We start from the raw sequence: 26709 nt of genomic DNA on the forward strand, positions 1-26709 counted from the left end.
TGAATCATATTGAAGAGAGAGGGAATGACACGATCCAAACAAGGTTAAATTTAGATTTTTGCGTAAATTTTCCTATTATCCTGTTTTACTCTATTGAACATAACTTTTAATTTAACCGTTGGATCAGACTGATAATTTTATAGGAGTTCTTAGACATGCTATTAGACATTGGTTTAAACTTTCAGGTAAATCAAAATTTTTAAAGGATTATCTCAGACATGATCGAAGTTACTAGACGAATCGTGTTAAATCTATCTATTTGGACCTTTGTCTATTATTGGACTATATCTAGAGTTACATAAGGAATTTTGCTAAGATTTTAATTGGGTTGGAAAGTAGAAATTCATACCTTTTTTAATATATATATATATGGTAGGCCTCCTAATTCATCTAGAAAAGAAAGAACGACGTGTTTGAAGTCATGAGTGAAATCTACTATGAATGTGTGAAAATTAGAGAAACATTGTTTCGTTGTATATTATGGATTCCAGACAATACAAAGATTCCTTAATGCTCTCTTGAAAGCACATGTGACAGCTGTTGGCTTACCTACTTTACAAGAATTTCATGTCAAACAAGGAGATATTTCATAGTTTGCAAGAATTCCATATCCATTATGGAATGTATATGGAATATGGTGGCAAGGAGGCTTGAGATTCTTTTGTTGTTCTTTTCCTTATTTTACGGGATTTTCTTACTCAAAAGGAAGATTATGAGAGGCTATTTAAATGAAATATTTCTACCACTTTCCTTTCTATTTTATAGAGCATACTTTTGGCTAAATAAGGAAAGAAACTTCAGCACTTTATACAAAAAGCTTGTGCTTTGCTAAATTTTAGTTAAGGCTCATTGGTTTGTAACCTAATAAAATGACTTATTATCTTAGAACTATATTATGTTTTGTTTTGCTGCAAATTTGGGGCAACCATTAGATATTAATGAAACTCAATTTTGCTTGAGCAAACTTCTTCTTCTTTGTTGGGACTTATCAAGGTATAACTGACCTTATAACGTCATTCGTTATTCAATACCTATATTTCTTAGTTACATGTTTATTCTGGGTCAAGGTTCAACCAAACCTAATTATTCAACTTTTTTGGAGAAGTTATTATTTTCGTTGTGGGTTGCATGACCATGTGATCATGAAGTTCACGTCATCAATATATATATATATATATATATTCTTAGATTTGTTTGAGAAAAAAAATTTAATCTTAATTTATATACAAATTTTTCTCAAGATAGTGCTTGCCTACCATTGAAATAAAAAAATAAAATAAAACATGTCATATGCAAGAAGACTAGTTTAGGTAAAACACATATACCTTTCTTTTATTTTGTAGTTATAACATTCAACTCAAAGATCAATCATCACAAGTTAGACAAATGAAGGTGAACTCAAATGTTATTTAGATAAAAAGTCGAAGTAAAACTCAATTCAAATTAAATTTTAAATTAATGGATGCCATTTAGATAAAAAAAATCGAAGTAAAACTCAATTCAAATTAGATTTTAAATTGATGGATAACTCACCAGGTCAAGAAAGTTTTATATCTATGCTTTCATTCATTTGCAAATGAAACAAAAACGCTGCGAGATTTTTGTAATAGCTCAACTAGATATCTGCAATATCCGATTGAAGCAAAGAAAACAGGATATTTGCAACGTACAAAGTTGTTGTGCTTAGAAGGAGGTTTCATTCTCAATCCTATGAGACAAAGGAGTATTCATCCCATGTTCTAAGCTTTAATTGAAAATGTGGGCAAGTTTACTTTGTAGTGATGCATATTACCTCTAAAGATGAATTAAGGTTAATTCTTCTGACCCAGCAATGCCAACTTGAGGTTTATGCCTATCTTTCTGGATTATATCATTATATTATATATGAACAAGAACAACCATGTGAACCACCGGGCCTCTGTTAAATGCCAACTTTGAATTCAGATGTTTAGTTGCCTGTTTGCCTGGTTTAGATAACCTGCTCTCATGATTGGCCTAAATCTTGGTCAGAAAAACAACAGCCAAAGAACTATCTTAATCACTTCATCTCAACCAACGATTTTATCGTTTAATAAATCCTCCCAGAAACGCTTAGAAGTGAGAGCTAAATATGTGAAACGCTTAGATTTGTTTCAGCACAAGGCAAAAAAGTCAAGCATTTCTTGTATGCCAGTGCTGAAAAGTCTAGGATATCAAGCATCGATAGGTAGTCATTTCAACTGACCAACACAACATTTTGAATTAACCCAATTCTAAATCATGTGCCGAAAATTCTAGTCCATCAAATGTATGCAATCGCATCCTTGTTGATGAAAGAAGTTACATTGTAATTGTAAACAGAAAAGTAACACTGTAAGCACAAACTTAAAATATGCAAGGAGTAAAAAGGGCAAATATCAGTCCCTGAATTGACTGAATCTGAGGAGCTCACAAAAATGACTAAGTAGTATGTTAGACGAGCTCCTGAGAAACCAATTGACATTTGAGGTATGCTATAGAATGCCTTTACTGAGAACAAAGAATGGGAAGACGTGACAAAATCTAGAGTGTTACGGGCACACACAACCCATCATAGCTTAGCTCCACATTGAGACCTTCTGTCTCCATCAATTTTGCAAGATATTCATTCACATTATCATGATCCATCAGGTGCATCATACCTTCAATATGGTTAATTAGGAAAAGAACCAAGTTAGCTTTTGCAATTTCACTGAATGACAAAAGACTTGAATATGGTTATTAATGTAAATTAAGGAATGGCATGATCTAGATCATTTTTTTGCAAAACCATATGTAAAGAAAGGAATGGAAACTTGTATAGAAGTTCTGTTCTTCCAGAAAAGGCACAAGGCAGCGCTTCTAAAATATATAAAAGGAGGCTTACACATACCAGTGAAAAGTGTTCTCCTTGGTTGAATTTTCCGTACTTCTTCTATGGCCTAAAAGAAAGTGAAAATAAGCATAGTTCTGAATCTCCTGATAATATAATCTTGTTACAAGAAAAGGCAAATAAAATATACCCTTGGAAGTCCAAAGTGTGTCGACGAAGACCGATCAGGCCGCAAAGCATCCTGGAGATATTTTCATATCATAAGCTAAAAGGGGAGTATTTGCAATGAACTAGAAGAAATGTGAAAGCAAACATGTGTGTGTGTGTGTGTGAGAGAGAAAGAGAGAGAGAGAGAGACCATAATCAGAAGTTCACAGTCCTTAAGGAGTGGATACGTTTCTTCAGGTATTTCACTAACATCACTGCATGAGAAAAATTAGCTCTGGGATCTAGATAAAAATATTACAGACAGCATAACAGTTTCCAAAAGAACATCTGTGATACATATAAGCCATACCTGATGTAACATATGTTACCAAAACGAAAACCAAGAGAACGATAACCATGACCATGCCACACTGGTAAAGGGGTAAACTGAAAGGAAGTTAAAGAAAGATGTGTGAGGAGTTGTCATACTCAGACAACGAAACATCTCATGATCTCATCTGCAGAAGGGTGGGTACTCGAACTTTAGTTATATTGCCCTTGTAAATGTGTTGCAGTTTACCTCAAATGGGGAATAATATATTGAATTGGGTGTGTTTGTGTTTAACATTAAAGTAGAAAATTCAAAGAATTATTAAGACCAGGTCACCACACCCTCACAAGCAGGGTCACGTTATTTCTTAAATAAGCACACAATAAAAGAAATAAATTTGATTTAAAATCATATTTTTGTATACATAGGATCCCAACTATAAAAAGCACATAGTAAGCAGGTAAGATCTAAAACAAGTGAGCCACTAGCCCCTTCTATGAAACAATAAAAAATGATACTCTGAGTCTCAGATCGTGTCCGATAAGCCATTTAATCACCAAACAGTTTATAACATGATGCAAATTTCTGCAAGTGAAGTTTGAACCAGTTAAGACAAAATACCATCTGTTCAGCAAAATCAACATTGTACACACATCCTTTTATTCTGACATGGTTTTGCAAGATTCATAAATTCCAACTTCCAAACAGCAATTAAATAATTTAACCCTTAACTAAATCCTGGAAAATAGAGTTTTAAGAGAAACTCTGCCATCATTCCTCATTCAGCTATGCTACTTGATGCTGGATTAGTGAATAAGATGAAAATTGGCCTTGATTGCTGAAGAATTCAAATATCATAGGAACATAATGACTGTAAAATTCCTAACCAAGCTCCAACTGAGGAGCCTTCCAATATTTCCGTTTGCAGTTAACCTTCCCCAAATTTAGAGTTTGGCATGTACACAATCAAAAAGACATAAATATAAGTGTTTTTGACAGCAATAACTTAAATTACTTGATGACTAAATAGTCACAAGAACAGCTGGCCACAAAAGGAGAATCCTAGCTGGTAGGAGAACAGTTTATCAGTCAAAATAGAAATTCAAACTTCATCACAGGCCCAAAAAACCCAAAACTTCAGCTAAAAAAGACCTCAATTTGATACTAACTGGCAAATTGATGAATACCTTCAAATCATTCACAACAAAGGGCTCTTCATGTATTAGGTTAAATTGCAGCTCTGAGACAGCAGCACCTGGTGTAACCACACTTGTATCCACCAAATAATAATGAGTCTTCTTCATCACCTGAAATGATTTGAACATCATACAATCAGTTCTGAAATGTGCCCATAAAATAAAAAAGGTACATTGCTGTTTTGATATCAACAATTTCAGTATAGGTGTTCTAAGTATCAATTCACCCATCAATTTGGATAAATGTACGTGTTTTCTACTAGAACAGAACAGGATTTCATGCTCTAATGAACTATAAGGCACAGTACAAGGGTATGAAAAGAAATAGATGAAAAATACCTTATTGTAATAATTGTTATGCAGCTGAGAGAAACCATGATTTTCTGATATGGTTAATGGTGAGTCTAAGAAATATTGAGAATTAAAGTAAAACTTTGACCAGTATATCATAAATTTCTAACCAATGATTTGGTCCAGGAATTATCATTTACATTACAAGCACTTTTAATGTACTTATAAAAATACTACCAGTTACTGAACATGTTAAGATCCAGAAAAAACAGAATTTGTAAAAAGAAATGCATAATTGGAAATTTGGAATTTACACCTCAAAATCACGCTCTGCAACATAAATTGGAATGTAAGGCTGCACATTGTTTGTCCAATCACGGAGATCATCCAGACCTGCAAGAGTGTGTATTTTAATGAAGAAGAAGAAGAAACTTGACACTTCATCTCAATTATCCTTATCTAGAACAAATAACATTAGAAAGCTTTAAGTTAGAGACCTCCAATTGCATCAGCATGAGAATGAGTAATAATAACCGCATCAATTGTTCTTAGCCTGACAGGAATGCAGATAGTTACATAATGGCAAATACCTGAATAGACACATGCAATATAAGATAATCTGTTAAAGAACTACCGATTTAGTTAAGCACTCCCAACCCACCATTTTGAACTGGTACTCTGTCGGGATCTTAAAAGACAATATCAACATAACAAAAACCTAATAGAAAAATCAAAATGTACATTGGTGCCATGTAGAACCAACTCATAGTTATTAAAGAGGAAAAGTCATTAATATAACATGCTATACATCACCATTGACAACAGTTCATATTTTTATATTCCAATGTACAAGTTATTTCAGTTTATGACTTAAGACTAGCCATCGTTCAGTTGCTCTCATACTTCCATGACCTATGGTTATGCATACAATAAAAAACAAAATTCTCAACAAATACAGTTTCCTCTATATATGATGAAGTGGCTGTTTATGTCTCCATAAGAATGGGGAAAAAAACTTGTGACTGTGGAATAATGAAACTAGAATAGAAGAAAACTAAAGTAAATCAAGGAAAAAGTAGCAATTCATTACCTTATATACTTAAAGACTACGCCATGATCAGCAAGTATAATTACCACCTTATTTGTGCATGCACATGTGTGTCTTCAAATTTATGAATTCAAGTAGAAATTCAATCATGTATCATTTATACAAGGAACATTGATGGTTCCTATACATTGCCACCTTAAATATATAAACGTATACCATCCCTCTCTATTTCATGCATAAAACCTAAAGATTCCTCTGCCTCATTCTGATTTATTCTTGCAACCGGACAACTTTCCACGCACACATTTAAGATTCCTTGGGTCAATGCTAACATGATGCTTTATCTGAATGTTATCCTAGCAGAGTTATCTTATCTAAAGAAAAAGGCCACTGATCAAATTTGACTGGCTATTATTGATATCATCTGAATTAAAAGCCTTAAGTATTTCTAAAGTATGAAGAGCTAAAAACTAACCCAAATGCAGGAAACCATCGAAGAGCACTATGGTAGAAAAACCTGAAGAATAGAAGTTGAAAGAAAGTCTGATCAAATAAGTAATTAGATATTTAGTAAAACCATGAAAATTATGCTAACTAAAAAGTCATGATTAATCAAACCAGTAAACAATACAATGACACAAAAACATAAAGCAGTCTGTCACATACTTGCCGACATCTATAAGAATGTTGCGCCTTCCAGAGGGTCCATGATAGCATATAAGGAGGCCTGTGTTAAGCCTCCTGTTCTTGTTACCTGGTTCCACAGCTTTCGAGCACACCTACGAAACCAGGAGTCACAAGTCTTGAAACAATCATGAAAACATAAACAGTTGGTGCCAAATGTGGATGTTTTGCAGCAGTACCGGACATTTATTTGAAGGATTGGTAAGGCAGCTGAGACGTGGAATCCCTTCACTAGTCCCCGTCCCCATAAAAATAATTTCAGATTGGCCAGCCTGTAACTGTGCATCAGCATTTCTACTAGCATCTGTAAGAACTCAATGCAGTAGCAGGTCAAAACTTATTGAAAAGCACAAAAATATGCAAACAGCATGATATTATTATTGATAAAAATACAGCACGTCAAAATCTCTAGTCAGGAAACAGAATCAATAATCTCAAAAACAAATGACACCTACTTGATTTGATTTCAAAACATCAAGAAAAGAAAACTCAAAAAAGGCACACGAGCCGTTGAATCATAATCTCAAAGTGAGCTCATTAGTAGGCCCCAGTAATCCAACGGTTCATATATATATATATATGTGGTTTTATCTTGTCATGTTTTCTTAATATAAGCATTTTTCGATATAAAAAACATATGTAACACAACTAAGACAGAGATATCTGAAACTAGTTAGTTCAGTTGGATGGTTGGCTAGTTACTTGATTGAAGACAAGCTTGAAGAATCCTTCTGAAGGGAGAGAACCCGTTTCTAGGAAGTGAAAATGAGGAGAACCCATTTCCTGAGAGTGAAGATGAGGAGAGCCCATTTCCTGAAAGTGAAGATGAGGGAACCCCATTTCCTGGAAGTGAAGATAAGAAGAACCCATTTCTTGAAAGTGAAGAGGAGAAGAACCCATTTCTTGAAAGTGAAAATGGAGGACAGGAGTTGAGATTGATGAGATTGATTTGGCGTCTGAAACTGGGCAGGGAAGGAGTAACGCGTACTGTGCCCAGATATTGAACCATCGTGTTCTTTTAATTAAAATTAAATAAATTGTGGAGAGGAATAAAGGAGATTTATGGGTTCGTTGAAAAGGAAGGTCCCCACTGACGTCCCCAGAGACTCAGAGAGGGACGAAGATTCAGACGGAAAGTGGAGAGGAGAGTTAACGACAGATCGTTTTATTCATTACTGTTTAATGCACTTCTCCAAACAACTTGTCGGTTTCCTTTTTATCCTGTTAATTAATGATGCTCAAAAAAAGAATATTGTTAATCAAGATGTTATATATATATATATATATATATATATATATATATATATATATATATATATATATATATATATATATATTCTGATTAAAAACTTGTTTGTCTCCTCTCTAAAAGAATGATTAAGGACATAATAATAATAATAATAATAATAATAATAATAAAGGATTGTTACAATGCCTATGTTTTAGATAAAATACACCAGAAAATTCAATGATTCAAAGTAAACCAAAATGAAAATTAGAGAAAAAGAATATTTGGTTTTATTGATTTATTTTATTTTTAAATTGAATAAAAAATATATAATTATAAAACCAAATAAATCAATGAATCAAACAAATGGAACTCAATTAATCCAATTTTATTGTATTTAGTTTTATTCATTTCTAAAGTTCTAATTTTATTTTTCACATTGTTAATTAATATATTAATTAGCAATTTTTCTTTAAAGAAAATACTTGAAAGTTGCATGATGTCAACTCCATTATGGATTAACGTTTTTACCTATATATCTTCTAGATTTTCATGGGTATATAAATTCTTTTCTTGTTTCATTATTAACTTACATTGAAATTTCAAGATATTTTTTTTAAGGTGGCACGTAAAGAAAAAAAGAAAGAAATAATATAGTGTAGAATTTATTTAAAAAAATAATACAGTTTTATATAATATTTATGACTCGAGTTACATGTAATATATGTGACTCTAGTCGATTAAAACTTCAACCAGGGACGGAGCTAAGATTATTTGATAAGGGGGGCAAAAACTAGTATAGCAAGATATATTTTTTTTAATTTACTGTACATAAATTGTAAAAAAAAAAAACTGCATGATTTAGTTTTATTTAAAGAACTTATTACAAACATATGATGATTTTTGTATAAGGTAAGAGGTTTAAAGCAATACCAAATAAAATCAAAGCTATGAAATTAATTTCATCTTCATATTATATTCATCACTTTAATTTTGTTGGTCTTTGTAACTATCAAATATAAACATACAAAATATATAAGAAACATTAGCTAAAGCGATGCATTATTTATGTTTGATAAAACTTTGAAATAAAGTAAAAAATAATAAAGAATGATTCTTACATATTTATTTTAATTGTGTTTGTCGTTCTTTCATAGAATAGAAATCATCGATTATCATATCAATTGTGAATCTTTCAGCAATTTCTTTTTCTATATAGACAATCAAATAATTTGCAAGAAAATCATCCTCCATCTGATTGCGAAGTCTTATTTTAATAATCTTCATGGCTGAAAAAGCTCGCTCAGTAGTTGCTGTCGAAACAAGAAGAGTCAAAATAAGCCAACCTGTCAATGAATGGATAAATTATTGATTTTTCTGTTTCTACCAATCCTTGACATAAATCAGCAATCGATGACATTCTTTAACTTCAGATGATTGGGTACATCAAGCTTATAATGCTGCAACTGAAATCTCAAATGAGTTTTTTCTTGGTCAGAAAAGTCTTCAGGATAGAACTTGTCAACAAGTAAGCATATATCTTCAACACATAATAATTTATAATTATTTTTAGGATCTAAAGTTGTGCTCAACTTAAGAAGCTCGATTGTCTGCTCATTGAATCTAGTATTTAGCTCTTGCAATTGTTGATCAATGATAGCTGTAAATATATCAACTCGGTAGTAATGCTCAACTGTTATTGATTTTGTTTTACGGCGAGATCGTCTTACACTAGAAAAACAAGCATCCATATCAGGAACTTCAATGTCTTGATGCTTACAAAATGATGTCACTTCTTCTAAAAGAGTTTCCCAATCATCATCCCTTAACTTCTGAATTAAAGTCTTTGTGGTAGTCACCAAATGCATAACATTTAAAATGTCTTGAGATTTCTGTTGCAAAGCTTGACAAAGCACATAAGTAATTCCCATAACATTCTTCATTATATGCAAGATAAATGCAAAATCAAATGATATTAGCAACTTAAATGAAAAGGCCACATCACCACGTTGAGAATAAGTAGATCTATCTAAAGCGATGTTTTCAAGAACCAAGCAAGTTGCCCCATATATTTCTATCAAACTGCAAATTGATTTGAAGTGCGAACTCTATCTGCTATCTCCAGGTCATTGCAAACCACCTACTTGATTAACTCCTTTACCCGTTTCAATCTCACCAATATCAACTAAATGTTCAATTGTAGCTGCTTGAAAAGCTCGTAATTCATCATTACGCTTGCAAGAAACACTAACAATGTTAACAACAAAAATCAAATTCTGAAAGAAAGTGTGAACATCAGATATTTCTCTAGCTGCAACAATAAGAGCCAATTGTAATTGATGAGCTAAACAGTGTACATAATATGCATAAGGGCAATCATTAATGAATAAAGCTTGCAATCCATTCCACTCCCAACGCATATTACTAGCACCATCGTACCCTTGACCCCTAATATTTTGAACATCAAGATTGTGATGAGATAAAACAAAGAAAATCTTTTTCTTAAGAGTTGAAGCAATTGCATCTTTGACATGAACTATATCCAAAAATCGTTCTCGTATAAATCCACTTCTATCAACAAACCTAATAACAAGGGCCATTTGCTCTCTTCTGGATTCATCTCGAGCTTCATCAACAATTAAACAAAATCTTGCATCACCAATCTCATGATGAATTAAAGACTAGACATTTCTAGCAAAGACATGCAAAATTTCTTTTTGAATTCGATGTGAGGTGTATTTAGCATTTTGTGGAGCATTATCCAAAACAAGAGCACATACTTGTTCATTGTATGATGCTAAAAGTTCCAACATTTCAAGAAAATTACCTCGGTTTTTTTATTCTAGACGTTCATCATGCCCTCTAAAAGCATATGATTGAAATGTAAGCCAATGAACAATATTTATTAAAGCTTTAATACGCAATCGATTATTTAGAATTTCTTAAGTAGTTTGCCTTTTAACTACCTTCTTAATATGACATGACTAATTTTTTAAAATTTCCAAGCACCTGGTAGCAAATCTATGAGCTGAATTTGGACCTTTTTCCATATGAGTCAAAAAAGCACATCGTTCCCCGTCATTAACTTTCTTCCAACAATTGAATCCTTTAACAGTAAATGTGTCTGATCCTGACTTTCCAGATGGCTTACCTGAAAATAGATAGCAAGGGAAACAAAATGCAGTATTTTTCTCTAAATATTCAAGCCATGGATAACTTTTGAACTAATGAGACTAAAATCGACGAGGATGTTTTTCACCAGTCAGCGGATATTTAGACATCAAAGGTTGATATGACCCCAAATTAATGTATGCCCTTCAAATTTCATCTTGTTGATTAACCGGGTATTCCTAAATTTAAGGACGATTGCTTTGATCTCTAATTGAATGAGCAATGTCGATTCTAGTAGGAGGCTGCTCACTAATCAATGCAGGTTCTTCATAAACTGAAGCACATTGGGGCTGCTCAACCATAACTTCAACATTACACATTGGAGTTGGTTCACTAGGCTGTGAGTTATCAATATTTTTTCTCTTTTTCTCAAAAAAAGAATCAATTCTTCTTATTTTGTTCATGTTTCAACCTAAAATCAAAACATCTAAATTTTTATTGTTTTCTATTTTAAAAATTAATACAAATAACGATGTGTTGAAACAATAATCAGAACCAAAAATAAATTTTTACATGTAATCCACACTGACATATAAAAGCAAAATTAACATATTAAAAAAAGAAATTGATATATAAAAGCAAATCTAACATAAAATAAATATGAGATTATTGGTTCCTAAATAAGAAAACTTACATTGAATCAAAGCTGGATATGTGTTCTTCAAAGAACTCAATTTGGCTAGAAAGATTGTGTCTAATTGTATATTGGACCTGGTGATAGTAAGGTACACATGAGAAAAAAATGATAATTTTGGTGGCTCTGCTAAAAACAAAACATAAAAAAATCCAAGCGTAATTGAAACAAACCCATAAAAAATATCCAATTAATTAGAAAAAGAAACAGTCACTATAACAAGAATTAAAAAAAGGGTAAAACTAGCAGATCTGGAAAAAAAGTAAATATAGTAGAATTATATAAAATAAACCTCATCAAATTCCTAACAAATATATATAAAGAAAAGATTTTAAATTTGGGTCACTGCTAACTAATTACCTGGTAACTTTGCTTTAGCCTTTCCATGTCGCTTTATATTCTTATAGTTTTGGGTTAGGGCTCCAGAGAAAAAAACAGAAAGAATTTATTATTAGAAGGGTTCATCTCTTTAACAAATTACACTATCCATGCATTTAAACACTAAATAAAAAAAAATTAAAATGTTTTGCAGCGGCTCGGCCCCTGCCTGCTCCCCTTTAATTCCGCCCCTGACTTCAACCCTCCCCTCCAACAACTCCCTAGCCCATCTTATTTAAAAGATCCATCTAACAACCTTCTCTCCCTCTCTCTCCATCGCGAGATGACATACTCTTTCCTCTCACTCACATGTTGTTGTTGATTCTAACTACCATCCCCAGTTTCCACCACCACTATTACTCACTTTCAACTATTTAAGATTTAAGATATATTACACATTCTCCTTTATTAACTTGATAGCATTTTTATTGATTTTTAATTTTGATTGTTTTATGGTTAAGTTTAAGGTTTTTTTAGGTTTTGGTGAATTGCATTTAAATTTTATTAATCAACTATAAAATACTTATAGAGAAAAATGATGAATTTAGGTTGTTGTCAATTATGTTATGGTTAGGGTTTTTCTAGTTAATTTAGGATTTTGTTTTTCAAATTAGATATAAATTATGTTAACTAGCTATGAAATATATCAATTGAGTTGATGAATTATGTTATTTATGGAGAAAATTGATGCTGGGTTGTTGTTGATTACATTAGGTTTAGGTTTTCATTGAATAAAGTTTTGTTGAAATTATATACATTGATTAATTTGCAATATTGATAAATTAGGCTTAGGTTTGGTTGTGTTGTTTGACAAATATCTCATAGTATTAGATTACTAAGCTTTTATGGTGGTGCTATGATGTGAAACCTCATGATTACGTGGTTATGTAGTCCACAACAAAGATGATAACTTCCCACAAGAAAGTTGAATAATCAAGTTTGGTTGAACCTTGACCTAGAGTTAACTTGTAACTAAGAACTAGAGGTATTGGGTGATTGCGAATGACCCATAAGGTCAACTATACCTTGATCAGTCAGATTTAAAAAGAAGTTTGTTCAAGCAAATCTAAATTTCATTAATGTCTAAAGACTCTTCAAATTTGCAGCAAAACAAAACATGATATAGTTCTAAGATAATAACTATAATGGTCCTATATTGGGTTGCAAACCAATAGGTCTTAATGAAAACTCAGCTAAGCACAAGCCTAATGCCTGAAATAAACCTAAACATTGATTTTAGGCCAAAACAAGCTTAACAAAAATAAAATTCCAAAAACTAAAATATAATTATCCCAAATATTAATTAAAACAATAAATAAACCTTAAAAATATTTAGATTAATATGGAAGTGGTGTGTTCTGCCGTCCAATCTTCGTAGAAAGTTTTCAATTGATGCCCATTAACCTTGAGCACTTTGTTTGTTTCTAAACTTGTAATTTCAACTGCACCATAAGAAAAAACATTAGAAACAACAAAGGGTCCAATCCAACGAGAGCGCAACTTTCCAAGAAAAAGTTTCAATGATAGAGAAGGACTTTGTCTTTAATATGAAACTCCTTTCTTGTAATCATTTGGTCATCAAGACTCTTGGTCTTTTCTTTGTAAATCATTACATTCTCATAGGCATCATTCTGTATCTCTTCCAATTCTTGCAATCCCAACAACATCATATTTCAAGTTACATTGTTTAATGGCCCAAAAAGCTTTGTGCTCAAGCTCCACTGGTAAATGACATGCTTTTCCATAAATCATCCTATAAGGTGACATTCTTATAGAGGATGATTTATAAGCAGTTCGATAAGCCTAAAGTGCATCGCCAAGTCACAGACTCTAATCTTACCGGTTAGGTTGCACTGTTTTCTCCAAAATCAACTTGATTTCTCGATTTGAAATTTCAGCTTGGCCATTCGTTTGAGGATGGTAAGCTATGGAAGTCCGATGAGTCACATGATATTTACGTAATAATGCTTCCATTGAACGATTGCAGAAATGAGTGCCATGATAGCTAATGATAGCTTTGGGGATTCCAAACCTGTTAAATATGTGAGTCCTGACAAAATCTAAAACAACCTTAGCATCATTAGTTCTTGTGACTTTCACCTCACTCCATTTAGACATAGAATCAACAACAAGAAAGATATAAAGATTACCAAAAAAAAGAAGCAAATGAACCCATAAAATCAATACCCCAAACATAAAAAAATTTACTTACAAGAATATTCGTTAAAGACATTTTATTTTTATAAGTGATATTACCTGTTCTTTGGCATTTTTCAAATGATTTTCAAAAGTGATATGCATCCTTAAAAATAGAAAGCCAATAAAGACCACTTTCAAGTACCTCATGGGTTGTTCTTTTTTATCCAAAATGCCCACCACAAGAATGTGAATGACAAAAAGTGAAAATGGAATGAAATTCACCTTATGGTACACATCTCCTAACTACTTGATCCGCACAAAATTTCCACAGATAATGAGTGTCCTAAAATTAATATTCAGCATTAGCTCGTAACTTGTCTTTTTGGGATTTAGACAAACCTGGAGAATTTTTTAGTGTCTAAATAGTTCACCAAATTAGTATACCATGGTCTTGTAGAGGAATGTAACACATACAATTGCTCGTCGGGGAATGTCTACAATTTACCTATTTTTGAATCTTTCATTCAAAAGTGCCTTCAAAACATAAAATAAAGAATATCAAGGCATTTTATATATAAAACATAGGTAAAACACTAGGTAAACATGGGTAAGAGTATCGAATAATATGATTGTATCATCATATTAGACCACCAATAGAGGTGTTTCAGGTCCCGATACATCTTAGTGCTGCTAGGATGTATGGAGAACTTGGACTCATGTGCCTCTTGTAAAACCATCCATTTGACTGTCTCATCATTAGGCACGTACAACTGTTGTCCCATCATCTGCTACCCAGAATTGTGTTTCTACCCCAGCCTTATTGTCATGGAATTGGGTTTGTAGTATCTGTTCCCGATACGTTAGTCATACCAACAGTTGGGCTAATAATTCACCTCCTGAATTAATGCTCAATTTTGCACCCATCTCTTTCAATTCCGCCAATTATCGTTCCTTCCACACTATTGGCTTACTCAGGACGATTTTATTTTTGCGATTGAGAGCATCTACCACCACGTTTGCCTTCCTCGGGTGGTATTTTATGGTGCAGTCATAATCCTTAATGAGTTTTATCCACCTTCTTTGTCGTATATTCAACTCTTTTTGCGACATCAGATACTTCAGACTTTTATGATCAGTAAAGATTTGGGTTCGAGACCCATACAAATAGTGTCTCCATATCCTCAGAGCAAATACTACAGGTAGTTCATCTCATGGGTCTTTAACTGTCTCGATGTATAGGCGATCACCTTCCCATGTTGCATTAAGACACACCCCAATCCCTTCCTCGAGACATCATTATGAACTACAAAATAATGTCTCCATATCCTCAGAGCAAATACTATAGCGGCCAACTCCAGATCGTGCACCGGGTAGTTCACCTCATAGGTCTTTAACTGTCTCGATGCATAGGCGATCACCTTCCCATGTTGCATTAAGACACACCCCAATCCCTTCCCCGAGACATCACTATAAACTACAAAACCTTCGGTCCCTAAGGGAAGTGTTAACACTGGAGTGGTGGTGAGCCTCCTCTTCAATTCTTGGAAGCTTTCCTCACATTCTTCCGACCATACCCACTTCTTATTCTTCCTAGTTAGCTGGGTCAAAGGGGTTGCAATCAGGGAAAACCCCTCAATAAATCTCTGGTAGTATCCTGCAAGTCCTAGGAAACTATGTATTTCGGTGACCGAAGTCGGTCTTTCCCATTTCAAGACTACTTTAACTTTCTGGGGGTCTACGAAAACACCTTCGGTCGAAATGACGTGTCCCAGAAATGCCACCCTTTCTAGAATTCACATTTACTTAGTTTTGCATATAGGTGTTGTTTTCTCAAGGTCTGCAAGCATAGTTATTAAACCCGGCCCGGGGGTTGACCCGGCCAAGGGGCCGGGTCCCGGGTTTCATGGGTCAACCCGGGTCAACCCGGATTAACCCGGAAAAATTAAAAAAAATTAAAGTTTTAATATTTCATATGAAAAAATCTATGTAAATATAGATTATACATATTATGAAGTTTAAAATAATATTTTAAAAAGTTTTTTATCCCACATTGAAAAAACATAACTTTTTTCTTGGAAACATAGAGTATATATACTAATGAGTTTCAAATCCCACATTGAAAAGATAATATATTATCCTTTTAAGTTGAAGTATTTAAACCAAAAGATTTTTTTATCCCACATTGAAAAAACATGATTTTTTTCTTGGGAACATAGAGTATATATATTAATGGGTTTCAAATCCCACATTGAAAAAACATGGTTTTTTTCATGGGAATATAGAGTATATATATGAAAGGGCTTCAAATCCCACATTGGAAAGATACCATGTTATCCTTTTAAGTTGAAGTATTTAAACCAAAAGGTTTTTTATCCCACATTGAAAAAACATGGTTTTTTTCATGGGAACATAGTGTATATATATAAAAGGGTTTCAAACCTCACATTGGAAAGATACTATGTTATTCTTTTAAGTTGAAGTATTTAAACCAAAAGGTTTTTTATCCCACATTGAAAAAACATGATTTTTTTCATGGGAACATAGTGTATATATATGAAAGGGTTTCAAATCCCACATTGAAAAGATACTGATGTAACCATATTATTCGATAGTTTCACTCACATTTAACTAGTGTTTTGCCTATTGTTTTATGTATAAAATGCCTTGATATTCTTTGTTTTATGTTTTGAAGGCACCTTTAGATGAAAGATGCAAAAAGGAGTAAATTGGAGATAATTGGCAGATTTGATGTTCAGTCGATGTTTTGTGCAGAGCGTGAGTTCTAAAAATCGAAACGAAGTGATTCCAGTGGCATTAGAAAGATAACATCCATACCTTTCTGGAAATCTAAGTGAAGAAAAATAAAATGACAAAGAGTATGGAAATCACATCCTTCAAAGTCAAAACTCGCATTCTGCCAGTGTTGACCTTTGTCCATTCAAAATTCAATATCTGGAGATGTTGATATCCAATTGATGCAAACTCAATTGTTTTGGATTCCTGACTCAAATTTGTATAAACGCTCCAAATTTCAGCCAAAAACGATGTCATATGAGGGTGATATGATTTTTCAAAGATGACAGCTGAATTCTGCCAGCAAACAGGTTTCGTGAAGAAACGAATCCAAATTACATCCCGAAGCATCAAAACCGACATCCAAGTTTTAATTTCAGCAATTTAGCTCCTCAAGAACATCAATCCAGAAGGTCAAGGAAGGCAGCCACCAACCTCAAGCCACCAACCTCAAACCACCAACCAGCTGCCAGCCACCAGCCGCCAGCCGCCAGCCGCCTTCACACTACCACCATCTCTTGATGTTCACACTTGAACTTTGATTTTTCTTACTTGCAATTTGTGTATAAATAGGCAGCTAAGTTCATGATATTAGGAGAGCCAAGAGAGAGGGAGAGGGAGTGCAGTAGAATCAAAGAAAGAAGGGTGGCAGCCATAAGAGAAGAAACACAAACTCTCCCCTCTACAAATCAGAAATCATGTATTCTTTCATCTTTAGGAGTAGTTTTTCAATAGATATGCAAGGCTAAGCTCGTTTTCTTGGTTGTAAGGACGCAAACACCTTCAGATTTCAAGAACTGTGAGATTTATTCTTCCATTTATTTTTGGTTTGTATTATGAATGAGTATGTTTGTTTTCCTATGCATATTTCGTATGATTGTTTATCTTAATTGCTAGAGCGGACTCTAAGTTATTATTGTGAACAATCTATTGCTAAGTTTGATATCAAAACCGGAGTTGTGATATATAAACTTGTGAAGCAACTAAGCTTGGTAATTGTAGCGGAACTACGTTATTAAACTTAGGGAGAACATTCGATCAAAGCAACACAAGCTGACAACTTGGTTGTTAAGATTAATGAATTTATCTAGATCTTAAGGCTGCCATTGGATTAAATCATTAGTGCGGACACTGTGATTATTTGTTGGTTAGGGTTAGTTATACGGCGGATCCGTTAATTAACCAATGTTAAGAAAAGATAAAAAATTCAGAATATAAGCTGAAGTTTCGTTTCAAGGATCGGTTCTGATTTCTGTAGGTGGATGTGTGCTTGCAACCAAGGTTTGTTTTCTTGATATATTTCAGTTTTAATTGATTTTGTTTGTTAGTTTAATTTCTACCATAGTTTAAGATCATTGCAAATCAAACCCCCCCAATTACATAACGTATAGCATAAAAATCTGAACTAAACCTTCCTCGTGGGATCGACCCCTTGCTTGCTCTATACTATCTTGTGTGTTTTAAGCTAGGGTAATTAATTTGTGCGACCGCGACATCGCAACAAATTTTGGCGCCGTTGCCGGGGAAGTAATTTTAGTTAATTCTTGTGCTATTATTTTTATTTGCTGTGATTGTTATTTATTTTTTCTAAAAAAAAAAAAAGAGATAGAATTTTTGCTTGCGGCGGTATTGTTCACTTGCGGCAGCGGTACTGTTCAAAACAGAGTTTTTGGTGGAATTAGGTATCGTTCTTTTGTTTCCTGAAGGGAAACGATGTTCTGAACAAGACTAGTGGCAAACCACTAGCCTCACCTTATCGAGGCCAAATTCCACTGTTTTTCTAGGGTTTTTAGGCAGTTTTAGTTTTCTACCGTAGGATTTTCGTACAATTTGCATTGTTTTCAATCTCTTGTGTGATTGGTTTATTTTGAGTTTTCTTGAAGATTTATGCCTGTAACCCGTTCTACTAATCAAATTCAAGTGCAGTTGGATCTTGAAATAGAAAGCACTTTACGCAGGTTACGAAAGGAAGCTCGCCTCAACACCATGGCGGTTGCACGACAACAAACACTCAAGGAGCTTGCTGCTCCTAACGTGGAAAATCAGCCATTGTGCATAAACATTGACAATAATGTAAACTTTGAGCTCAAATCTGGTTTTATACATTTGTTACCAACATTCAATGGTCTTGCAGGAGAAGATCCTCATACTCATCTCAAGGAGTTCCATATGGTTTGTGTTGGCATGAAACCGAATGGAGTTGACGAAGAACAGGTTAAGTTGAAAGCTTTCCCTTTCTCTTTAAAAGGGGCAGCAAAGACATGGCTTTTCTCTATTCTCCCAGGATCTATTGAAACTTGGAATGCCATGAAGAAGATTTTTCTTGAGAAGTATTTCCCAGCATCTCGAGTTGCCAACATAAGGAAAGAAATATGTGGGATTCGGCAATCTCATGGAGAGACACTCTCCGAATATTGGGAAAGATTTGAGCAACTCTGCATTCAATGTCCTCATCATCAAATACCCGATCAGCTGCTCATTCAATACTTTTATGAAGGATTGATGCCTACTGACCGTAGTATCATTGATGCTGCAAGTGGAGGGGCATTGGTAGATAAAACACCCGAGGCTGCACGCCAATTGATCTCAAACATGGCAGCCAACTCGAAACAATTTGGCACTCGTGGAGACTTCTCAAACAAACGAGTAAATGAGGTAAGTGTTTCTAACCTTGAAAATAAAGTTAATGATCTTACTTCTCTTGTGCGTTCTTTGGCTTGTGGAAATGTGCAGCAGGTGAAAGTTTGTAGCATATGCTCCTTACAAGGACATGCCTCAGATATGTGCCCAACAATGCAAGAAGATTACATTGAACAGGCTAATACAGTTGATGGAGCATTCAATGGACAACCCCAACGTAAATATGATCCCTTTTCCACCACATACAATCCTGGATGGAGAGATCATCCCAACTTACGCTATGGGAACCCACCTCAACAAAGCAATCAAGGCCGACAATTCCATCCCCATGGATTTCAATCCCAACAGAATTATCAAGCAAGACAACCCCCTCCTCCATTCACAAACTCCAATGTTATGGGGTCGTCATCCAATGATGATCTTCGTGAGATGATGAAAACTTTGGCTTCTAACACTGTGACCTTACAACAAAATGTCATGTCTTTTCAACAGGAAACAAGGTCAAGTATTCACAACTTGGAAAAGCAAATGGGGCAAGTAGCTTCAACTGTAGGGAAATTGGAGGCACAAATGAATAGAAAATTGCCCTCCCAAGCATTAAATCCAAAAGAGAATGTTAGTGCAATCATGCTACGAAGTGGGAAAGAACTTGAAGAGAAAAGGTTGAAACAAATTGAGATGGAGGAAGAAGAAGAGATAGAAACCGAATTGAGTACAAAGAAGAAACATCCTCCTCCTCCACAAACTGAAACAATGACCATTACTCCGAAGGTAAGTCCTAACTCAATGAATTCCAGTTTTCAACTAATTCCACCCTTTCCTGTGAGTTCTTCTAGGTCAAATAAAGAAGACAAAGAAAAAGAGATTTTAGAGGTTTTCAAGAAAGTGGAACTCAACATTCCTTTGCTTGATGCTATCAAGCAAATTCCGAAGTATGCCAAATTCTTGAAGGAGTTGTGTACTACCAAGAGAGCTTTCAAACTAAAAGGTCACGAAACGGTAAGTATGGGTGAAGTTGTATCTGCTGTTGTTCTAAAGAATATGCCTTTGAAACAAAAAGACCCAGGTGCGTTTACTATCCCATGTGTTATTGGTAATGCTAGTTTTAAAAGAGCTTTATGCGATTTAGGTGCATCCATTAGTGTTATGCCTAAACATGTTTATGATTCTCTTAGTCTAGAGCCTTTGAATGAAACTAGCATTGTCATACAACTTGCGGATCGTAGTTTTGTTTACCCACTTGGTGTGATAGAAGATGTCCTAGTCAAGATTGATAGTTTGGTTATTCCATGTGATTTTTATATTCTTGATATGGAACATGATTCTTGTGATTCATCAAACAACACTCCTATATTGTTTGGGAGACCATTCTTGAAAACTGCCAATACAAAGATTGATTGTGGTAAGGATACTTTGTCTATGGAGGTAGGAGATAAAAAAATTGAATTTAATTTTCATGATGCAATGACATATCCTTATAGCAATGTTTATTCTATCACATGCTATGACCAAGTTGATAAGTGTGTACAACAATTTTGTGATTTTGATAGTAAGGATGGATTAAGCGTAGCTTTGAGCTATGGCTATGATTTTATGAAGATAAAACAGATGGAGAGGCATATATGTGTTCCCCAAAACGTGCACCAATCAACATTAGCTTTGCAAGCTTTGCAAACTATCCTCCATGATGTAGGAGTCATTCCCCCCATCACGGACAGTGAATGGGTGGCGTCTATCCTTTTGGTACCCAAAAAGACCGGAACCACGTTGGAAGAAATTCGAAATGATGCTTACGAGAATGCAAGGATTTACAAAGAAAAGACTAAGAATCTTCATGACCGAATGCTTACAAGAAAGGAGTTTCATGTTGGAGACAAAGTCCTTCTTTATCATTCGCGTTTGAAACTTTTTCCTGGAAAATTGCGCTCTCGTTGGATTGGACCCTTTGTTGTTTCTAATGTTTTTCCTTATGGTGCAGTTGAAATTACAAGTTTAGAAACCAACAAAGTACTCAAGGTCAATGGGCATCGTTTGAAACCTTTCTATGAAGGTTGGACGGCAGAACTCACCGCTTCTGTAGAGTTAGCTGAACCAATCTATGAAGAATGAGCATGCCACATGTCAAGCCAATGACATAAAACAAAAGCGCTTACTGGGAGGCAACCCAGCACAAAAAAAGAAAAAAAAATCAGATTTGCTTTCCTTTTCCTTATCTTTTTTTTTTTTTTTTTTTTTTCGCATTTTAATTTATTTCTGTCATTCTCTTATATTCCTTTGCTTTTATTTCAACATTGAGGACAATGTTGTGTTTTAAGTGTGGGGGTGTTGGAAGAATTTTAGTTTTCTTTGTTGTTCTTTAAAAAAAAAAAAAAAAAAAATGTGTTTGATCTTTTTAACTCCCATTGGTTTTTGAGAATATGAGTATTATGTATGAGAATTAATTGAGCTAGATGAAGATATAAATCAAATGAAGGAGTATGCATGCAAATTTTTAGGTTTAATTGGTTTAGGGATTGACTTTGAGAATATGCCATGTTGACTTTATAGTGTTATACCAATGCAAGCTTTTGAGCCTTCAACATTTTTTTTTTTTATTGTGCATTCTTTCAATGATATGTATCTCTAGAACTTGCTTCATATCTTGTTGAGATTACATTCGCATTACATATATACATGAAGATGATAAAGGCATTAGAAATTTTAACCACTTGAGCCAAAAAGCCAACCTAAAGCAAATTGTCCTTAGTAAGTCTCTTTTGAGCTTGTTTATCTTTTCTTTGCTTTATCCATGTATAAGCCTTAACTTTTTATATGTTTTCCTTTTCCCCTGGCCAAGGATTAGTAGAGCATATACTTGTGATATCTCATGGAATTATAGTTGGAAATTATGTGAAAAGAAAGAAGAAGTGATGCTTGATGAAAAGATGGGCAAAGTTGCCAAAGGAGAAAAAAAAAAAAAAAAAAAAAAAAAACAACAAAAAAAAAACAAAGTATTCCTTTATGTTCTTAAGGTTTTATGTTGAAAGAGCTTGAAATCAAAAGAAGTTAAGCATTGGTGCTTAAAGATGGAAAATTTATGTGTTTTGATGGAATATCTTGTTTGAAATATCATTTTTCAGAATGCTCTACTTTCTTTGGTTTGAACCCTTCCTTTTACTTTCTTTTACCTCACCTTACCCCTAGCCCCATTACAACCGAAAAATAAGACCTTTTGATTCATGCATTGCTTGTAATATGTTAGTAATGGAGATAAGATTGAAGAGCAAGCTTATGGTAGATTATATTCATTGATTGAATTTGAGAGATTTAAACACATAAGCCCTAAACACGTGAGTGTTGGAGTGTATATCAATGAGAGGACCTATCACTTTGGCATGGCATAGATTTCATTTAAATCCTGACAATTAATTGAGCTTTGAAGTTTGCATGTAAATGAATTCAAGAAAATTTATACTCTGTATCCTTCTTGATTGTATTCTTGTTTATAATGCATATATTCTTGGACATTGATGGGAAATTAAGAGATTGATCATAGTTATTTTCAATTTGATTTTATCTATCCTTTCTCGAGGACGAGCAAGAGCTAAGTGTGGGGGTATTTGATGTAACCATATTATTCGATAGTTTCACTCACATTTAACTAGTGTTTTGCCTATTGTTTTATGTATAAAATGCCTTGATATTCTTTGTTTTATGTTTTGAAGGCACCTTTAGATGAAAGATGCAAAAAGGAGTAAATTGGAGATAATTGGCAGATTTGATGTTCAGTCGATGTTTTGTGCAGAGCGTGAGTTCTAAAAATCGAAACGAAGTGATTCCAGTGGCATTAGAAAGATAACATCCATACCTTTCTGGAAATCTAAGTGAAGAAAAATAAAATGACAAAGAGTATGGAAATCACATCCTTCAAAGTCAAAACTCGCATTCTGCCAGTGTTGACCTTTGTCCATTCAAAATTCAATATCTGGAGATGTTGATATCCAATTGATGCAAACTCAATTGTTTTGGATTCCTGACTCAAATTTGTATAAACGCTCCAAATTTCAGCCAAAAACGATGTCATATGAGGGTGATATGATTTTTCAAAGATGACAGCTGAATTCTGCCAGCAAACAGGTTTCGTGAAGAAACGAATCCAAATTACATCCCGAAGCATCAAAACCGACATCCAAGTTTTAATTTCAGCAATTTAGCTCCTCAAGAACATCAATCCAGAAGGTCAAGGAAGGCAGCCACCAACCTCAAGCCACCAACCTCAAACCACCAACCAGCTGCCAGCCACCAGCCGCCAGCCGCCAGCCGCCTTCACACTACCACCATCTCTTGATGTTCACACTTGAACTTTGATTTTTCTTACTTGCAATTTGTGTATAAATAGGCAGCTAAGTTCATGATATTAGGAGAGCCAAGAGAGAGGGAGAGGGAGTGCAGTAGAATCAAAGAAAGAAGGGTGGCAGCCATAAGAGAAGAAACACAAACTCTCCCCTCTACAAATCAGAAATCATGTATTCTTTCATCTTTAGGAGTAGTTTTTCAATAGATATGCAAGGCTAAGCTCGTTTTCTTGGTTGTAAGGACGCAAACACCTTCAGATTTCAAGAACTGTGAGATTTATTCTTCCATTTATTTTTGGTTTGTATTATGAATGAGTATGTTTGTTTTCCTATGCATATTTCGTATGATTGTTTATCTTAATTGCTAGAGCGGACTCTAAGTTATTATTGTGAACAATCTATTGCTAAGTTTGATATCAAAACCGGAGTTGTGATATATAAACTTGTGAAGCAACTAAGCTTGGTAATTGTAGCGGAACTACGTTATTAAACTTAGGGAGAACATTCGATCAAAGCAACACAAGCTGACAACTTGGTTGTTAAGATTAATGAATTTATCTAGATCTTAAGGCTGCCATTGGATTAAATCATTAGTGCGGACACTGTGATTATTTGTTGGTTAGGGTTAGTTATACGGCGGATCCGTTAATTAACCAATGTTAAGAAAAGATAAAAAATTCAGAATATAAGCTGAAGTTTCGTTTCAAGGATCGGTTCTGATTTCTGTAGGTGGATGTGTGCTTGCAACCAAGGTTTGTTTTCTTGATATATTTCAGTTTTAATTGATTTTGTTTGTTAGTTTAATTTCTACCATAGTTTAAGATCATTGCAAATCAAACCCCCCCAATTACATAACGTATAGCATAAAAATCTGAACTAAACCTTCCTCGTGGGATCGACCCCTTGCTTGCTCTATACTATCTTGTGTGTTTTAAGCTAGGGTAATTAATTTGTGCGACCGCGACATCGCAACAGATACTATGTTATTCTTTTAAGTTGAAGTATTTAAACCAAAAGGTTTTTTATCCCACATTGAAAAAACATGATTTTTTTCATGGGAACATAGTGTATATATATGAAAGGGTTTCAAATCCCACATTGGAAAGATACTATGTTATCCTTTTAAGTTGAAATATTTAAATCAAAAGATTTTTATCCCACATTGAAAAAACAAGGTTTTTTTCATGGAAACATAGAGTATATATACTAATGGGTTTCAAATCCCACATTTGAAAAAAAAAAAAAAAACTGGGTCTCGTCCGGGTTCGCCCGGGTCACCCGGGTTCCGGGTCGACCAGCCGGGTCGGCCGGGCTGTTGCCACAGCCGGTCTTTTATTAAACCCGGACCGGTCCAGCCACCGGGTCGACCGGGTCCCGGGTCGACCCGCCGGGCCGGGCCGGGTTTAATAACTATGTCTGCAAGGCCTACCATAAGTGTCCCTCATGCTCCTCGAAGGAGTTTAAGTAAACTAGTATATCATCGATGCATACTACCATAAATTTATCAAGGTATGGTTGGAAAACCCGATTCATTAAGTCTATGAAGAGAGCTGGGGCATTTGTTAACCCGAACGGTAGCACCAAAAATTCATAGTGTCCGTAACGGGTCTTGAATGCGATATTTGGTACATCTGCCTCTTTAATCTTCATCTGATAGTATCTTGACCTTAAATCTATTTTAAAAAATGCTCTCGCTCCTTTTAGTTGATCAAATATATCATCTATCCGCGGTAATGGGTATTTATTTTTTATCGTTATTTTGTTCAGCTGGCGGTAGTCAATACAAAGTCCATGGGTTCTATCTTTCTTTTTTACGAATAGAACCAATGCTACCCAAGGAGAATTACTAGGTCGTATAAACCCCTTGTCTAGCAACTCTTGTAGTTGAGTCTTTAGCTCATTCAATTCTGTTGGAGCCATCCAACACGGTTGTTAGGCTATGGGTGGCACTTTAGGGAAAATGTTTATAGACACTTCTACCTCTCGCTTTAGGGGTAGTCCTGATAGTTCTTCAGGAAATACATCTGGGAATTCCTTCACCACAGGAAAATCCTTTAGTTATGGACCACCACCATCTGAGTTTAAGATGTATGCGAGGTATCCCATGCATCCCTTTCTCAAAAGTTTCTAAGCTGTTACAACTGATATTAAAGCGATCGGTTTGGGAATCCTCTCTTCGAAAACCATCCTCCTACCCTTAAGTGTTTGGAATGTAACAATTTTAGTATAACAATCTATTAGGGCCTTGTATTTACCCAGTCAATCCATGTCTAGGATTATGTTGAAATCATGCAATTCCAAGGGAATCAAGTTTACTTATGTTTCATACCCAGCTAGACTAACCCCCACTTCCACATACATGTTATTTATTTCAACCATGTTCCCTATCGGAGTTCCAATTATGAATCCCTTTTTTACAACTTCTACTCCTTTTTCCACTTTGGTGATAATTTTCCTAGTAATGAATGAGTGGGTGGTGATTGGTACTTAAAAGTGCATTTTTATCAAGGTTTTATATCATCATTTTGAACGTGAAGTATGAATAACTTCTTAACTAAAGCATGTCTTATAATAACATGTCTGATACCATAAGATACCTTTAATTTATGGTAAATGTTCATATCAAATGCAGGCCTATCATATAAATGAAAGGATTGATTGATGAGTATAAGTACTGAAATTGAAAGGACAAAGAGAGGGCCAAACTTAGAAAAGAGATGATGGTTCAGTCCAAATTGGAACACTGTTTGGTCATCGGGTCATATCTAGAGCTATAGATCTTGGATTTAGGTCTACTTTATATGGATGGAAAGCTAAGACATAGGCCTAAAAATTTCATGGGAGTCCAAGATTTAAAAAGGCCGT

General features: G+C 34.4%; 2 protein-coding genes across 3 annotated transcripts; both read right to left on the minus strand.

Moving 5' to 3' along the window:
• Positions 1-2271: 2271 nt before the first annotated feature.
• Positions 2272-7680, minus strand: LOC18096810 (putative hydrolase C777.06c). 2 transcript variants are annotated; one of them, XM_052451751.1, is made up of 13 exons: positions 7405-7680; positions 7230-7374; positions 6707-6831; positions 6510-6622; positions 6319-6360; positions 5293-5348; positions 5112-5188; positions 4496-4615; positions 3348-3424; positions 3189-3252; positions 3021-3071; positions 2891-2939; positions 2272-2660 (listed from the first exon to the last, which is right to left on the minus strand). In XM_052451751.1, exons 1-13 carry the CDS (start codon positions 7534-7536, stop codon positions 2542-2544), a joined length of 1170 nt encoding a protein of 389 aa, XP_052307711.1. In that variant the 5' UTR covers positions 7537-7680; the 3' UTR covers positions 2272-2541. The 2 variants fall into 2 exon arrangements, with proteins under 2 accessions (XP_052307711.1, XP_024452493.1); XM_024596725.2 differs by having other exon boundaries at positions 7230-7680.
• Positions 7681-9158: 1478 nt separating this feature from the next.
• LOC112326936 (uncharacterized) lies at positions 9159-11246 on the minus strand. Its single transcript, XM_024597497.1, has 4 exons — positions 11126-11246; positions 10765-10906; positions 9900-10203; positions 9159-9692 (listed from the first exon to the last, which is right to left on the minus strand). The coding sequence occupies exons 1-4, from the start codon at positions 11244-11246 to the stop codon at positions 9159-9161; spliced, it is 1101 nt and encodes a 366-aa protein (XP_024453265.1).
• Between the last annotated feature and the right edge of the window lie 15463 nt (positions 11247-26709).

The sequence above is a fragment of the Populus trichocarpa genome, chromosome 3 (assembly GCF_000002775.5).
Source record: "Populus trichocarpa isolate Nisqually-1 chromosome 3, P.trichocarpa_v4.1, whole genome shotgun sequence".
Lineage (NCBI taxonomy): Eukaryota > Viridiplantae > Streptophyta > Magnoliopsida > Malpighiales > Salicaceae > Populus > Populus trichocarpa.

Bases quoted from the DNA above. Each gene is read 5' to 3' on its own strand.
- LOC18096810 (XM_024596725.2), bottom strand. From the start codon at position 7,536: ATGGTTCAATATCTGGGCACAGTACGCGTTACTCCTTCCCTGCCCAGT. The intron at 6,623-6,706 runs GTACTGCTGCAA...CTGGTTTCGTAG, and splicing joins ATCCTTCAAATAAATGTCCG to GTGTGCTCGAAAGCTGTGGA. The intron at 4,616-5,111 runs GTGTAAATTCCA...AAATCATTTCAG, and splicing joins TTGCAGAGCGTGATTTTGAG to GTGATGAAGAAGACTCATTA.
- LOC112326936 (XM_024597497.1), bottom strand. From the start codon at position 11,246: ATGTGTAATGTTGAAGTTATGGTTGAGCAGCCCCAATGTGCTTCAGTT. The intron at 10,907-11,125 runs GCAATCGTCCTT...ATCTATTTTCAG, and splicing joins TCATTCAATTAGAGATCAAA to GTAAGCCATCTGGAAAGTCA. The intron at 9,693-9,899 runs GTAGGTGGTTTG...CATATAATGAAG, and splicing joins CGGGTAAAGGAGTTAATCAA to AATGTTATGGGAATTACTTA.